This window comes from Strix uralensis, chromosome 27 (assembly GCF_047716275.1).
Source record: "Strix uralensis isolate ZFMK-TIS-50842 chromosome 27, bStrUra1, whole genome shotgun sequence".
In the NCBI taxonomy this organism is placed as follows: domain Eukaryota; kingdom Metazoa; phylum Chordata; class Aves; order Strigiformes; family Strigidae; genus Strix; species Strix uralensis.
This window is the reverse complement of record NC_133998.1, coordinates 1,112,235-1,127,747: the sequence shown is the minus strand read 5'-3', so window position 1 is coordinate 1,127,747 and position 15,513 is coordinate 1,112,235. Positions and strand designations below refer to the sequence as shown.

The following is a 15,513-nucleotide window of genomic DNA, read 5'->3' as shown; positions in this document are numbered from 1 at the left end:
AAAGTGCTGAAGGGCTTATCTAGGCCAGCGCGTTCCCTCCTGGGACAAGCCAAGGTGAATGTAGGTGCAACTGAGAGGTTCTTCCTCAGCCACAGAGCCTGGCTGCTTTCCTGAACACAAACGTGCCTCAGTGGCCTAAAGCCAGAAGGGAGGTGGTTACAGTGGGGCTGACCTCGGGCTCTGGTGAACTCTGGCTTTTCCTTTCCCTGCAGGCAGATGCATTAGGTGATGCAGTGGAAATCTAGTGCTGAGACAGGGCGTAAGTGAGGTGGTTGCTGGTTGGTAGCAGAGTGCCGTGGAGCCTGGCGCTGTGTTCCTCAGTCAGCTCTTGCAGTGTCTGAGCAGCTTCTGCAGACCAGAGATGAGTTTTTAGCAACATGTACCTGCCCCTGCCCGATGGATTCCTAGAGCAGAGCTGAGGGTCTGGCCCATGAGAGCTTTCCTCCATGGAAACCTTCTCGTTAAAAGAAGCGCCTGGCTCCTGTCTGCTCTGACTCGTTGCTGTCTGTTATATGGCAATGAGCTGAGCCCTTCTGATGAGCTCCTTCAGGCTAACCTAAAAATGGCAACGTTTGCCTTTCCCTGTGCTTGTGTGACTCTGCTGCAGAGCTGCTCACTCATTGCCGAGTCATTCCGAGGCTCGTGGGATCTGTGGAAGGAATCAGCTCCATTTTAAAAGCTTGTCTGTTTGGGTTTTCATGCATGCTGTTCAAAATGCAAACAGTTCCCTCTAACACTGGCTGCTCTTTCTTTGCCTGTGGATGGCAGCTGTGTGCAAGCTGCCTGCACATGCTGCCTGCCCCACTGGCAAGTGTCTTCTAGCAAGGGTCAGCTCCTCTTCCTCCCTGTCCCTGGGCATACGGGCTCCCCCAACTTGAGGGGCACCTCTTGATCTGGAGGAAACCATCTGTGTGCAGTGTGTGCTCACAGAGTGTGACTGACTGCTCATCAGCATTTCATACTTCATCTGAGTCCTTGAGTTTTGCATTAAATGTGTGTCGTGTGCTGTGGAGTGTTTGTCACTGCTGGGATGAAGGGAAAAGCTGATTTGGGCTCCCACGGGTGCTCTCCTTGGAAAACTACTCAAGCTGGAGCTCAAGCGAGGCTGCAGCAGAGTGCAGCGGAGCTTGGACCGCAGCGGCTCTCTCGCAGGAGAGCGCCAGGGGCGATGGTCGGTGAAGGGATGCTCTGTGCAGAGGAGGATTTGTCAAGTCCCAGGGGACTGTGATCTGATCTTTGGAAGTCTGCTCTGAAAGGAGAGCACTTTATACTCCTGTTCACCCACAGGGGAATAAAAGTGCAGAGATTGTGGCAGGGCATGGGCGCCGCTCTTCCCACGCACGGCTTTCCTGCCCGCTGATCCGTTCAGGCCTGGAGTTGCCCAACCCCTTGTTTTTTGCTTTCCTTTTCACACCATCCTTTTTTCCTCTCTTTCCTTTCTCACTTCACTTGCCCTGGGGCCATCCAGTTCACAGATGGGAGGTACTGGATTTACTCTCCCCGTCAGCACAGACTCCGAACCACTTCGCTTTCCTCTGGGATTGTAAGTGAACATGTAGGGAAGCAGAGCTGCAGCTTTGAAACACTGGGGCCAGCACTCCCTTTCCCTTGGATGCTGTGGCTGTATTGTGTGGCTGTTAGGAACCAGCCCAGCAGAAACCAGGGAAGCGTACCGAATTCCCCCAAGTGCACGTCCCTGTAGAATCTTGCAGAAATACACGTTCTTCTGCTCTGCTTTCCTGCAGGCTGGTGACACAGCTCCTGCCATGAGATGGGCTGCAGTATCACCCAGCCTTGGACAAACTTGCCAGCACCAGACCTGGCCAGAGAGACACCTGAGCCTTTGTAGGTAATGTTAGGCTCGGCTCCCTTGGCCCAGGAAGGCAGAGAGGGTTCCAGAGAGACCATTAAGATGTTTTGAAGCTGCTAAAAATCCAGTTGCAAATAAAACCTTTTAGGCTTGTGGCTGGTTGTCTTTCTGGTGGCTGGGACGGTGAGCACCTCATAAAGACAAATGAGTTAGGAGTTGCTGCTGGGTTAGGAATGGTTTCTGCTCTCCAGCCCTTCTCAAAATCACTGATATGCTCCCTCCTCTGCAGGCTTTCTGTGAGCGGTAAGGATTTTCCTTTCCAAAAGATACAGGGAGGCAGTTGAGCATTTTACAGGATTAATCCAGAGCTCAAGACTGCTCTGGGTTTTAGTATTTCCTTTCTCAGGCTTTGGGAGAGCTGATGTCCTCAGAGGGTAATGGCAGTGCTGTCAGAGCCTCGGCACAAGCATTTGTATAGCGTGGTCCTCCCAGTGCCTGCCCTTCTGGTACCAGGCAGGGGAGCAGTGGAGAGGGCATCAGGCAGGGTGCATGGGGCAACGGGCAGTAACATGCTCCTGGCCTTGGCTGATGGCATGAGGAAAGTGCTGCACCTGCGTGGGCAAACGGGCCACCCCTCCCGGCAGCTCCCCCTGCCCCCTTGGCTGGGTTTGGCTGCCTCAGCACCGGGAGGGTTAATACCAAGCACCAGATGCTCCTTTATCTCCCCGCCGGCTTTACAGCTCCCTGCATGCATCTGAGATCCTAAAAGGCTCTGAAAGAGTCTGGCTGGAGCATGTGGTTCAGTCAGGATGGATGAAAAACAGGATGTGGGGCAGGCTTTCTGCAGTGTTGAGCTTTCCTGCACGTCTAGCAGAGCCCTGTAAGAAGCTCCAGGCAAGGGTTTCTCTTCCCTCCTTCCTCCAGCGGTCTCTGCTAATGTAGCTGCAGCTTTTGATGGGGTTCAGCATGCGGAGCCCAGTGCTTCAAAGCTCCTCTGGCTTCTTGTAGTTTCTTGTACATCATAGACTGTAACACTTGGTTCCCAGGCTTGGGAACCCCCCCCGGCTTCTTCCAAGTACCCAGCTCCATTTGTCTTCCTTTGCAAACCCTGGGCTGAGTCAAAGCAGGCAGTTTCCTCTCCCTGGGAGCACCCCTGGAGCCAAAAGAGCCTGTTTGCAGTGGAAGTGGGTCCCCTGGGAACAGACACCAGCCCTTGAATCTGCCTGGGCTGCTCTGTGCTGCGTTGGCAGCAGAAGTGCGTTTTGTCACACTGATGCCCAGCGCTGTGATAACCGTCTCCCTTGACACACGTCCCCATCCCCCTCATTCCTTCCAGGATCCAGTTGTGTTTTGCCTCCTCTGTTGTACCTGTTCCCATCACCCCGCTGTCTCCAAGACTGTGTTAACAGTTTGCTTTCTGTGGCCACCATCCACCACGGTCTAACCCACCTATCTGCTGCCTTGCTTGGCCTGCAGGGAAGAGGGGGAAGGCTCAGCAAACCAGGTCAGGTTTCACAATAAAAGCCCTCCTGGACACCAGAGATGCCAGCTTGTAGCATGCACAGGGCTCAGGAAATGGGAGGTTGAGAGCTGGAATTGGGTAGCAGGAACAGAGCTTTGTCACTGCCCTTAGGTAAGTCGCTTCCCATGTGTCTCGGTTTCTCTGGAGCCGGGGTGATGCCATGGCAGGGAGAGGAGGTTTCCCTGACATCTCAAAAGCTCTGAAAGTCTGTCCCAGCAAGAGGAAAGGTCGTGCCATCCCCACTGCAGCTGGAGCAGGGTCCAGCATCAGCTCTGGCCAGCTGTCCCACATCCCAGCTGGTAGGGAGCAGTTCTGTACTGAGGAAGAGGAAGGCTCCTCTGCTGAGAGCTGGCACTGAGCTCAGTTCTCTCCCTCCAGGTGGTACAGCTGTTCTTACTGTATTGTTTCCTACTCTTTTTATTTTCTCCTTTTATTTTTTCCTCTTCTCTCCTTTGCTCCCTGCTCTGCTGCTGCTCTCCTTGCATTCTCCCCGCCGTCTCTGGCCACTCTGGCAGCCGACAGACGAGAGGAGTTGGGTTTACTCCCCGCTCCACTATAGCGCTCAACTCCACTCTGTCTCCGATGAGGAGAGCGATACAGTAAGTGTACAAGAAACGTGTGCCGGGTGCCTGGTGGGTCGAGGTCGGAGCTTGCGCTGTGCCTCTGCGCAGCATGGGGCTCTTGCATGGCTGCGGCGGAGCCCTGCTGCGTCTCGGATCAGCTCTGTGGCAGCAGGCGAGATCTTCTGCTCTGGCAGAGACCTGATCTGCTCAGCAAGGGTTGTGGCTTCTTCCAAATTGTTTGGTGCAGTGAAAGCTTTGGGGAGCTGAAGTTCTCCAGTCGTGTTGTCATTACTGGAGGATGCGAAACAAACAGCCTTCTCTCTTCGTGCTTGTTTTGATTCTCGGGAGTTGGCTGGGCTCAGACCTGCCTGACCGCGGGGGGGATGCCTGGGTGATGACTCTGTTCTCTCCTCTTGCAGTAATCTCTATGCAGACACAGAAGCCCCAGAGAGCAGTGATTCCCTCTGCAGGTCGATGTGTTCCCTTTTCGTTGATGCAGCCGTTCCAGTGGGATGGGGAAGAGCTTGCTGACACCAGTATTGCTGCACTGCAGGATCTCAGGCACTGCATTTCAGAACGGAGCAAAACTATAACCGTGTATTTCTACTTATCCCAGACGTGGGCAGCAAAGAAACCACCCGCTCACCCGCAGCTCCCAACGGAGACACCCAGCTGGGTGTAGAGAATCCTGGGTAGTAACACAGTGTTTTCCAGACGTGCACTATCGTAGCTACCTATCCATGTGTGATACTGTGAACCTTTTTAATTTTTTAATCATGTATTTATTTCTTTTATCTTTGCACAGAGACAGCACAAATGTGCTTTTTTAAACATATTTAGTTTACTGCACTTTTTTTTTTTTTGTTATTGTTGTCATATATTTGTGCATCAGAAAGGAGTGTGAGACCTCACTGGAGAATTGGTAGGAGCACGTTGCTGGGGAGGGCAGGGACCGGAGTGGCTTCATTTGAGGCAGCAGTGTGGTCTAACCAACTGATGGAGTCAGGAGGTTTAAGGCTGTCCAGACTCTGCCACGGTTTTGCCGAGTGACCTAAAGCAAGTCACTTAACCACTCTGTGCCTCGGTTTCCCCCGTGCTAATGGGTGTATAGTACCCACTTCCGTTAAAGCACTTAAACCCTGGGATGAAAGGTGCTATGTAAATGCAATGTATTAAAGGCCATCGAGTAGAATTGCTCCCATGTTACAGTAGTCCAAAGTAGCCATGCCAATTTACTGGGATTCAGAAATCGCTAGTGACTTCTCTTGAGCTGTAACACTGTGCGGGGGAAGCAAACGATTCCTGGCGACAGTGACGTGGTCACCTCGGCTCTTCTCCGGACGTCGCGATGGGTTCTGCCTTCGCCGTGTGCTGCACTGCTGCGTCACCCCGTCCCTCTGTGCTTGGAGCCCACGCTTCGTCTCACCGGCTGCTGCACCACCGCCTGCTCCAGACACATGGGCACGGACAGAGGAGAACTGTGCACCGCCAGGGACCGGCCGCGCCGGAGGGCGAGTTCCCCGCTCTGCCCCGCCCCGGCTGTGGCTTCTCCGGACCCTGCATCCCACTGCAGCCACTTAGCACCTCGCATGCTCATGGGTGTATCCGACCGCCCAGTCCTTGGGGGTCACGAACATTGGGTTCACACGTATCCTCCGTACCTCAGGGCGCTCTGGGAGGCGCACGCATGTCCACGCACGCTAGAGGCAGAAGCGGAAGCCTGGCTCTGCCACCTGATTGTGCCAGGCAGTGTTGTGTTCCTGGACTCTCTTGGACAAAAAGCTGGGTGACTGGGATGTTGCCTGTGGTAACATCTGCTCTTGGAAATTGCTGCTTTGGATGTCTGAGATAGTTTGCTTTTCGAGGGCTGCAGGCTTTAGGCGAGAGGATTTGGTGTCACTGGGTAGTGTTCAGGCTAGGCTCATCCATCATACACCATAGCATTGTCTTGAACTCTAGCAATCCCATCCTCATCTCCCAGAGAGAAGACAGGAAATCCTTTAGGCCAGAGGGAGCCAGGTCTTAGTCATGTTCTTTACAAGCCTCATTGAGAAAGAGGGTCAAAATCTCTTTATTCTCATTACTGTCCTTGGAATTCTTTGTAGGAGGAGTGGGGAAGCAGGACCCTTCTCTTGGGGCTCAGTCTCCCCAATCTGTCTTCACAGCAGCACTCAGGATGGGTTAATTCAAGTCCCAGAAGGTAACTGGGCTGGTGGGAAGCTCTTCCCCTCTGTTATGTGCTGAACTTGGTGAGGATCTTCATGAATTGACGTTTTCTTGCCTAGAAGTGTGGGACCTAGCCTTCCCCCCGCCCTTGCCTACAGATGCTGAAGGCTGTAAGGCATGCTTCTCTCGAGAGCACAGGCTGGGGATCTTGCAAGCTGCTACCATTAGATATATTCATCTATTTACCAAATAATCTATCAAAAGTCTTTCAAGAAACTCTCCCCTTTCAGTCGCTACTTGACAACTCGTTGTTCACCCAGCTGGTAGCGTTGCTCCGTGAGAGCCCCTGCAGTTGGCTGGGAAGGGGCTCCCCACCCACCCCGTCCGCTTGTGCCGGGCTGTGTGGGCAGTGCTGGGGGGGCTCAGTGTGCTGGGGGGGAGACGGGAAGAGTGCAATACCTACAGACTAACCTGCCTCTGAGCTGAAAGCAAGAGGCTTTGAAATACTAAACATTCAGCCTTTTGGTTTTTTTCCTCCAGAAGCATGATACCATGCGTAGAGAGGCCAGAGGGAACCACATCCCTTCTGCATCTTCAGATATTGCTCTTGGGTGCTGCTCCGGAGGAGTGTAGCTCTGGGGAGGAACCCAGGAGGTTGGGCTCAGGCTATCTGACCCGAGGCCCAGCCGTCCTGGTACCACCTTGTTCGTGGGCTGGTGGGTCGGGACTTCCCAGCCAACTGAAATCAAGCATCTTGTTTAAGATGGTTTAAGCATCATTGATGGAGACTTTATTCCTTCCCCTCATTTCAGGGGTCTCTAAGGCTGCTTAGCCTGTGTGCAGGGAACATCTGAGCCCCACCTTCATGGAGTATCTCGGTGAATGAACATTGCAAGCTGGAGCTGTGCTTGGTCCCAGGAGATGTGGGGAAACCCAAGACCTTCTGCAGCATGTTCGTTCCAAGTGTCTTTCCTCAAGCGTTCAGGCTTTTTGGGACAATCCTTGTGCAGTTCTGTAACACTGAACCTTTCGGAGTGAGCAGGTCTGGACATGGAGGGTTGGTCCTGTGAGAGGACATGCGAAGGGCTTAGAGCTGCTTTGTCAACATGAGGGGACAGGAGCAACCTTCCTCTGGGGAGATGTTGATCTGAAACAGAAACTGCCCCTTTCTGGGCTTGCATGTTCTCCCTGCTGTGTGCTACCTACTGTCCAGTTACCTCAGTGCTGGAGAACTGCTCAGCCTCCACTTCCCGTGGAGGCTAAAAGGACCTCAGAGTTTAAAGCTTGCTCTTAGTTCACCTCTCTGCACTGTGCTGCGGCCCGAGAGCGTTGGGGAGCTCGGGAGCATTTCCCAAGCACCGCCAGTGCTGCCCTTGCAGGACACAGTCAGAGGGGGCAGCGCTAGGTCTTGCCCACAGGAATGAGCTTCGGCCCTTTTTTGGGGAAGAGAACCATGACCTGTCCCTGATCTGAATGTCCCTCCAGCTGTACTTCCAGCTCATCAGGGACATAAATTGCCTGTATTTTCTCTGTCAGGGCTTTCTCTAGTGACCCAGCAGCTTGTCAGCAGGTGCTGTAACCCCTTCACTCTCCATAGTTAAAAGGAGGCACTGTGTTTCTTTCACTCCTCTGAGATTTGAGCAGAGCAGCCCTGTGAGACAGCTGGTTCCCACGTAGCTCTGCCACTGCTCTCCTTCATCCCCATCATCCCAGCTGGGACTCCCAGCTCTGCGGGACATGCCCTGAACATCGCGTGGGGTGGAGGCTGCTGGTGAGCTTGCGACTTGGGCTTTTGCCAAACTACAGGTGGCTGCTGCCTGCCGGGTATGGATTTGGTAAGAAGAAATGGGCATCTCTCTGTGCTTGCCGTCAGGCTCCTGTGATGGCTCTGCCCTTAGCAGGCGCGTGTAGAGCAGAAGGCATGGGGCAAACCAAGGAGCTGTTGAGAGAACCCTGAATGCTCACACAAGGGATCCAGCTTTTGGCTGCTGGTGCCTCTGCGGCGAGCGGCTCGGCCGCATGCGCCAAAATTGCGCTTTGGGAAGTTTTTTAGCGAAGCCGGAGCACTTGCAGGTCTTGGCAGAGGGCTGGCACAGGCACAGCGGCTCCATCCCCCCGGGTCGCCCCTGGGCTCCCGCAGCATCCCCCAGCTCCTTCCCGGCCACCGCTGCGCTCCAGCTCCTTCCGAAAAGGACAAGGTGAAAGCCACGGCTCAGGCGTACCGGATCACGTCCGATTTTTCTTTCCGTTGATGTCTACATTAGACCCAAGTATGTTCTAGTGGATGTTCATATTCCCGCTCCTTCATGTCCGCTCTGTGCGTGCACCATGTAACGAATGTATGGCAGTAGGGGGGCGCGGGGGTGATGCCAACCCGTGGCTGTTGTCATGTTTCTCTTCTTTTTGGGGGGGTTTAAGTCATGAGCGCTTTTTTTATTTTTCTTGGTTGTTTCGAGGTTTGGTTTTTTTTCCCCCTCCCTCTCCGGGGAGCCCTTTTTCCAGAGAACTGTAAATGGATGCTATCTGTCCTCGGCTCTGTGATAAAGCATACTGTAGTCTGTGCTGTGCTCACTCCGGACGGCTCTGCCTCCTCTCTCCTGCGCTCGCGGCCGGGCCCGACCTCCCCTTTTGGGGATAAAACGGAAGAAAAAGGGGGGGGGGGGGGGGGGGGGGGGGGGGGGGGCGGGGCGCCGCGCTCCACCCCCGCTCGGCGCCGCCTCCCGCCAGGGCCTCGCCGCGGAGCTGCCGCGGCACCGCCTGCGCTCGGCGGGCAGGCAAACGCAGCGGGCAGCCCCGTGCGCCGGGCGCAGGCCGAGGCCCCCGGGGCGGCCCGAGGCCCCCGGGGCGGAGCCGCAGCCGGGCCCATGGGCTCGGGGTCGCGCAGCCCGGCGCGGCGGCGGCGGTCCCGGTCCCGGTCCCGGTCCCGGTCACCGCGGCGGGAGCGGGGCCGGCAGCGCTCCGGCAGCCGGGAGAAGCGGCGGAGGCGGCGCAGTCAGAGCGGGGAGCGCCGCCGGGAGCCGAGCTCGGGGTGAGTGGGGACCGGGCCCTGCAGCGGCTGGGCCTCGAGTGAAGGCGGGGACCGGGCCTCGGTGTGCCGGGGCTCGGGGCAGACACGCCTCGGTGTGCTTAAGGGCTCATTGGGCCAGACCGGGCCCTTCTGCCCGACCCCGGTGCCCGGCTGGGGTGAAGGCGCCGGCAGAACCCGGGGAGAGGCCGCGGCGGGGCTGGTCGGGCGCTTCCTCCCGCCGAGCCCAGCTCCCCGGGGCGGTGCGAGGGGTCGCTCCGGGGCGGAGGCGACGCGTCCCCTCGGCCGACGGCGGGTGGTGCCGGCGGGCCCGCGGTGTGCCGTGGGCAGGGACCAGGGAAGGTTTGAATACGCCCAGGCTGGTGAGGGGTTTGAAAAATGCTGTCCGTGCCACAAAACCAGCCCGTTTGGGGTTTTTCTGGGGGAATGGGGGTGGTAGAGGGGAGCAGGTACCGCCACGAGAGCGCATTTGAGCTTTCTCAGCTCTGCTGGTAGCTCTGGCTGCGGCTTAGGTCGGTTCTTGACACGTTTGCGGCAGGGAAATGTGCTCTGGAGTCCGACACGGAGCCAGTAACCATCTGCCAACTGAAATACGGTTTTTCCCCACCCCAGCTCTGACTCTGGTGATGAGAGACAGAAATGGAAGAAGAAGAAAAGCAAAAGCAGGGACCAACACCATAAAAGCCAGAAGAAACGCCGCTCACGGTCCCGGGGTCGCTCCTCTGCCTCGAGCTCAGAGCGCGAGCGAGACAAGCAGAGAGCCCGGAGCAGAGAGCGGCGGAGAAAGAGAGATGGCTCCAGGTCTTCTGTGTCCTCTGACAGCTCTCCCTCCCTGCCACGATCCCAGAGCAGGGAGGAGACGGGACAACAGCTGAGCCTCCAGGAGCGCTTGAGGCTGAAGGAGGAGAAGAAGAAGCAGGCTGCGCTCATGAAAGCCTTGGAGACACCTGAGGAGAAACGGGCTCGCCGGCTGGCCAAGAAGGAGGCCAAGGAGAGGAAGAAGCGGGAGAAGATGGGGTGGGGAGAGGAGTACATGGGTTACACCAACACCGACAATCCCTTTGGGGACAACAACCTGCTGGGCACCTTCATCTGGAGCAAGGTGAGCTCTCCTTCATGCCCGCGTGTTGTAGGAGATGGCTTGAAGGAGATCGGGCCCCTGCAGCCGCCATGGGACGGGACAGGACAGGAGCAGTGGGGCGTTGTGCAGGGACCTTTGCTTGAGGTGGGAACCTCTGTAACACTAAAAGCAGCCACATGAGAGCAAAGTACTCTTCTAGGACAGCAGCTGGGTGTTTCTGACAAGCTCAGTGAGGTTTTACCCCCTTTCTCTTGAAGACCAAGGTCTGTAGCCAGGGGTGTGGGGTGCGGAGGTGGGTCAGGGTGCAGAAGAGGGACCCTGAGTGCTGAGCAGCGTTTACTGCTGTGTTAGTGCTCCCCAGGTCGGGTGGCCTCCCCAGCTGGAGCCTGGATTTTGCTGAGGCACTTCAGGAGTAGGATTTGAGCAATTTGGGGACCTTCAACAGGATCAGACCTTGCCGCAGCAGCAGAAGCGGGTGGGTGTGGTGATATTTCCTGGCCTGTGAGGGGCTGTAGAGGTTGCTGGGTTTCATGGCTTCCCTTGGCCTCTATTTCAGGCGCTGGAAAAGAAAGGGATCAGCCACCTGGATGAGAAGGACCTGAAGGAGAGGAACAAGCGAATCCAGGAGGACAATCGCCTGGAGCTGCAGAAGGTGGGATCAGATGTCCCCTCCCTCCCACTGTCTGACAGAGAACCCTGTGGACAGCCCAGTTCTTCCAGTCACTAATCTGGAAGTCCCTTTGTTCTTCTCACTGGGGGTGCCCATAGGATGTAGGATCAGGGGAACTGCAGTACACTGAGTTCTGCTATTCCAGGCTGAGAAGACTCTTCTCTTGGGGTTGAGTCCAGCTCAGGAGGTGCTGAGGAGGACAAGTGCCAGGTCGTGGCACTGAGGCACTCAGTTGTGCCTCTGTCCCCTGTCCTCCAAAGGGCTGGCAGCGAGCGGCAGGCAGCCCAGCCCCGCTGGCCCACGCCAGCTCTCCTTCCGCGTGGCTCCTGGCTGCCCAGGAGCCTTGGGCTGATCACAGGAGCCTTGGGCTGATCACAGGAGCCTTGGGCTGATCACAGGAGCTGAGGCAGCTCAGCGAGCAGGGTTACAGCTGTGCCCTCAAATGGGTGTCCTGCGCGGGTGCCCCATCCGTGGCGGCCTCACGTCTCCCTCCTCCGCCCTGGGCAGGTGAAGCAGCTGCGCCTGGAGCGGGAGCGGGAGAAGGCGATGCGGGAGCAGGAGCTGGAGATGCTGCAGCGGGAGAAGGAGGCAGAGCACTTCAAAACCTGGGAGGAGCAGGAGGATAACTTCCACCTGCAGCAGGCCAAGCTGCGGTAGGTGTGTGGCTTCAGAGGGACGGGGCTGCTGGGGAGCAGAGGATGGCAGGGACCGCTCGCTGACCGTCTTCTCTCACCCAGGTCCAAGATCCGGATTCGGGATGGGAGAGCAAAACCTATTGACCTTCTGGCCAAGTACATCAGTGCGGAGGATGACGACTTGGCTGTGGAGATGCACGAGCCCTACACCTTCCTGAATGGCCTGACTGTCTCCGACATGGAGGATCTGGTGGAGGACATCCAGGTGCCAGTGCTGCCCCCGCTGTGCCAGGGCTGGCTGAGGGGCAGCAGCTGAAGCCTTGTCCCCCCCTCAGCTCTGCTTCCCTGCCCATGGCATGGAGCAGGTGCCTGATGTCCTGCTTGCCTCCTGCCCGCAGGTTTACATGGAGCTGGAGCAAGGGAAGAACGTGGACTTCTGGAGGGACATGACCATCATCACGGAGGATGAGATAGCCAAGCTCCGCAAACTGGAGGCCTCTGGGAAAGGAGGCCCAGGTAAGTGGGAGAGCAGAGCCTGGTGTGGGTGTCAGGGGGAGCGTGAGCTGTGAGTAAAGCGGGGTGTAGGGTCTGCCGCGTGCGCTCGAGCTCAGAGGGGTTCTCTGGGATCAGCTGATGGAGGCTGCGGATCTGGCAGCCATCCCCTGGCTGGGCTCCAGCCTTCGCTGTCGGGTGCAGTGCCAGAGGGCCTGGGTGAAGGCAGGCTGGGTGCTCGGAGGCTGACCCGCTGCCCTTGCCTGCCTGTTCAGGGGAGCGTCGGGATGGTGTCAACGCTTCCGTCAGCTCGGACGTGCAGTCCGTGTTCAAGGGGAAGACGTACAACCAGCTGCAGGTGCTGTACCAGGGCATCGAGAGCAAGATCCGGGCAGGAGGGCCCAACCTTGACATTGGGTACTGGGAGAGCCTGCTGCAGCAGCTGAAGGCTTACATGGCTCGGGCCAGGTGAGAGCAGGGACTGTCCCCTGGCCAGGGCTGTGGAAAGAGGGAGCACAGACTCTGCCATGAGCAGAGCTGGGGAGGCACAAACACAGAGTCGGTGGAGGAGGCGTTTTCCGAGATGGTTGGTTCTCCCAAGAGGGGGGGAGGGCTGGACACTCGGTCCCTTCTCCAGCAGCAATGTTTACAGTGAGGTATCCAAGGGGGAACTGAACTGGAGGGTTATTCAATCCAAAACTGTACAAAACCCAGGAGATTTCTACCCAGCGTGGTGGGTGTCACAGCTCTGGGCAGTGTGGGCGTCAGGTGGTTCTGCTGGGTGAGACCTGACAGCTCATCTCTTTACAGGCTGCGGGAGCGGCACCAGGACGTGCTGCGCCAGAAGCTGTACAAGTTGAAGCAGGAACAGGGTGTGGAGAGCGAACCACTCTTCCCCATCATTAAGCGGGAGCCAGCGTCCCCCAGTGACAGGTACGCAGCCTCGGGGAGCGCAGCCATCCAGGCGTCTCCTGTGGGGCACCAGGGACAGAAAACACAGCCTTGTGCTCCCGTCCTTCCATAGACAGACCTCAGCTGAGCAGAGAACAAGGGTACCATCCCCATCCTGGTGCTCTTGTCTCTCTGGCCCTCTCCAACTCCCTGAAAGGAGGGTGCAGAGAGGGGGGATGAGTCTCTTGAGCCAAGGAACCAGCGCCAGGACAAGAGGGAATGGCCTCAAGCTGCGCCAGGGCAGGGTCAGACTGGCTCTTAGGAAGGATTTCTTTGCAGAAGGGGTTGTTGGGCGTTGGAATGGGCTGCCCAGGGCAGGGGGGGAGTCCCCATCCCTGGAGGGGTTGAAGAGTCGGGTTGAGCCAGCGCTGAGGGATCTGGTGGAGTTGGGAACGGTCAGGGTGAGGTTCATGCTGGGACTGGAGGAGCTTCAAGGGCTTTTCCAACCCAGATGATTCTGTGATTCTTCCTTGCAGGCTGGACCCAGAGGAGAGCATCGTGGTACAGCCGGGGCCGTCCTTGGAGCCCGAGGCTGAGCAGGATGCAGAGGCCAAAGCAGAGGCAGAGGGGGAAGCCGTGCTGATGGAGGAGGACCTGATCCAGCAGAGCCTGGACGACTACGATGCGGGCAAGTACAGCCCCCGGCTGCTGGGCACCAACGAGCTGCCCTTCGATGCCCACGTGCTGGAGGCCGAGGAGGACACGCACCGGCTGCTGCTCCTGCGGCAGCAGCTCCAGGTCACAGGTAGGAGCCCCCTGGGCAGGCCCTGCGCCCGCTGGCCGCCCTGGCACGGGGTGGGGGTCTGTGTGTGTGTGTCTGTACTTCGGGGTGCGGGGCTGGAGGGGGACGCTGCCCTCAGAAGAGGGTGGGTAAGAGCTGGAGCTGGAGCACACGTCCAGGGCTGGCCTGGGAGAGGGGTGGCCCAGGCAAGAGCAGGGGGATGGAGCTCAGAGCCCGGCGTTCCCTGCGGGTGCCTGCGTTGGGTCCCTCCCACTCCCAGCCACACCACCAGGCCGTTGGGGCTGCGGACAAGCGGGAAGAGTGTTTTGGGTGAGTTTTCCACCACAGCTCAGCCTAGTGCCCACCCAGAGCCCACCGGGCAGCACACACATCTGTGTCCCACTCCACATCCCCCGCCCAGCGTCCTCTGCTCCTTCCCCCTGCCCATCCAGGCGCAGCGTCCCCACGGCTCCGCTGCAGGACCCAGTGTCACTTCTCCTTCCTACAGGTGATGCCACCGAGAGCGCCGATGACATCTTCTTCCGTAAGGCCAAGGAGGGCATGGGCGCGGACGAGGCGCAGTTCAGCGTGGAAATGCCCCTCACGGGCAAGGCCTACCTCTGGGCTGACAAGTACCGGCCCCGCAAGCCCCGCTTCTTCAACCGGGTGCACACGGGCTTCGAGTGGAACAAGTACAATCAGACCCACTACGACTTCGACAACCCGCCCCCCAAGATCGTGCAGGGCTACAAGTTCAACATCTTTTACCCCGACCTCATCGACAAGCGCTCGACGCCCGAGTACTTCCTGGAGGCCTGTCAGGACAACAAGGACTTTGCCATCCTGCGCTTCCACGCCGGGCCACCCTACGAGGACATCGCCTTCAAGATCGTCAACCGGGAGTGGGAGTACTCCCACCGCCACGGCTTCCGCTGCCAGTTTGCCAACGGGATCTTCCAGCTCTGGTTCCACTTCAAGCGTTACCGTTACCGCAGGTGAGGGGCTGCTCGCCTCCCCTTGGACCCAGCCCCAGCACAGCCACTGTCCCACAGACAGCCCCAAGGCCTGGCCCAGCACAGGGCTTATTCCTGAGGGTTTTCCCTGTCCTTGCTTTTATCCTGAGGGACCCTGAGACTTTGGTACAAATAAAGAGGGGTTGTATAAGCCGTGGGATCTTGTGCTTGGGCACCCCACGCTGCTCGATACTGTGCACCTCGCCTGCGTGTCATCACCAGCCAGCACCACACTGGGCCAGCGCTGGCAGCTCCTCTGGCGGGGGGTGTCCTCACCCCCACACCCCCTCCTTGCCCACACCAGCCCCTTCCAAGCCCCACACCCCGGTGCCAGCCCCCTTCAGCCCAGACGCTCCCCAGCTGGAGTTGCCGTGCCCTTTGCTCCCTGAGCGCAGCCGTGCCCCAGCGCTCCCGCTGCCACAGACCTTCCTGGGCCCGTCGCCCTCCAGGCCAGCCGCATTCCCGGCACGTTTTTCCCCTGGGAAATGGTTTCCCCAGCCTGGGAGCACCACCACGTCCCTCGACCCTGGCTGCAGGCTGAAAGGGTTCAACGGCTGTGAGGCGTCTGCCTGGGGAGGAGGAGCGGGCTGTTGGATGCGATATCTCCTTACAGGGGAAAATCCGGTTTCTGTGCGCTCGGTCCCTCCCACCCCGCGCCTGAGCAGCTCCTGCTGCCCTGGGCCGGGGGCAGCCCTGCTCCCCAGATCCCTGTCACCAAGGGGGGGGATCCTGGAGGGCCTTGAGTGACGCTCAGCAGATTTTGGGCACCTTGGGGAGCCCTTCAGGCCTGGGCTGGGACTCACTGGCGTCGGTCCCTTGGCGTGACAGCCACCACGGGGCACAGCCGCGCTCATCTAGGATGGC

At 58.2% G+C, this 15,513-nt stretch overlaps 2 protein-coding genes across 10 annotated transcripts in view; both read left to right on the top strand.

Moving 5' to 3' along the window:
- PIP5K1C (phosphatidylinositol-4-phosphate 5-kinase type 1 gamma) overlaps positions 1 to 8,632 on the top strand; it is a 50,646-nt gene extending 42,014 nt beyond the window's left edge. For 2 of the 9 annotated variants that reach the window (XM_074851886.1, XM_074851879.1), the window contains 3 exons: positions 1,469 to 1,543; positions 3,848 to 3,931; positions 4,315 to 8,632. In XM_074851886.1, the coding sequence (XP_074707987.1) occupies positions 1,469 to 1,543; positions 3,848 to 3,931; positions 4,315 to 4,317 (162 nt within the window). In that variant the 3' untranslated portion in view covers positions 4,318 to 8,632. Of the gene's footprint in view, positions 1 to 212; positions 735 to 1,468; positions 1,964 to 3,847; positions 3,932 to 4,314 lie in introns of those variants that run through there. The other 7 variants (XM_074851880.1, XM_074851881.1, XM_074851877.1 and 4 more) reach the window with 5 other exon arrangements.
- Positions 8,633 to 8,886: 254 nt separating this feature from the next.
- Positions 8,887 to 14,848, top strand: CACTIN (cactin, spliceosome C complex subunit). Its single transcript, XM_074851561.1, has 10 exons — positions 8,887 to 9,089; positions 9,699 to 10,188; positions 10,724 to 10,819; positions 11,345 to 11,490; positions 11,575 to 11,737; positions 11,871 to 11,988; positions 12,240 to 12,432; positions 12,775 to 12,897; positions 13,392 to 13,660; positions 14,145 to 14,848. The coding sequence occupies exons 1-10, from the start codon at positions 8,926 to 8,928 to the stop codon at positions 14,633 to 14,635; spliced, it is 2,253 nt and encodes a 750-aa protein (XP_074707662.1). The 5' UTR covers positions 8,887 to 8,925; the 3' UTR covers positions 14,636 to 14,848.
- The last annotated feature ends 665 nt before the right edge of the window (positions 14,849 to 15,513 follow it).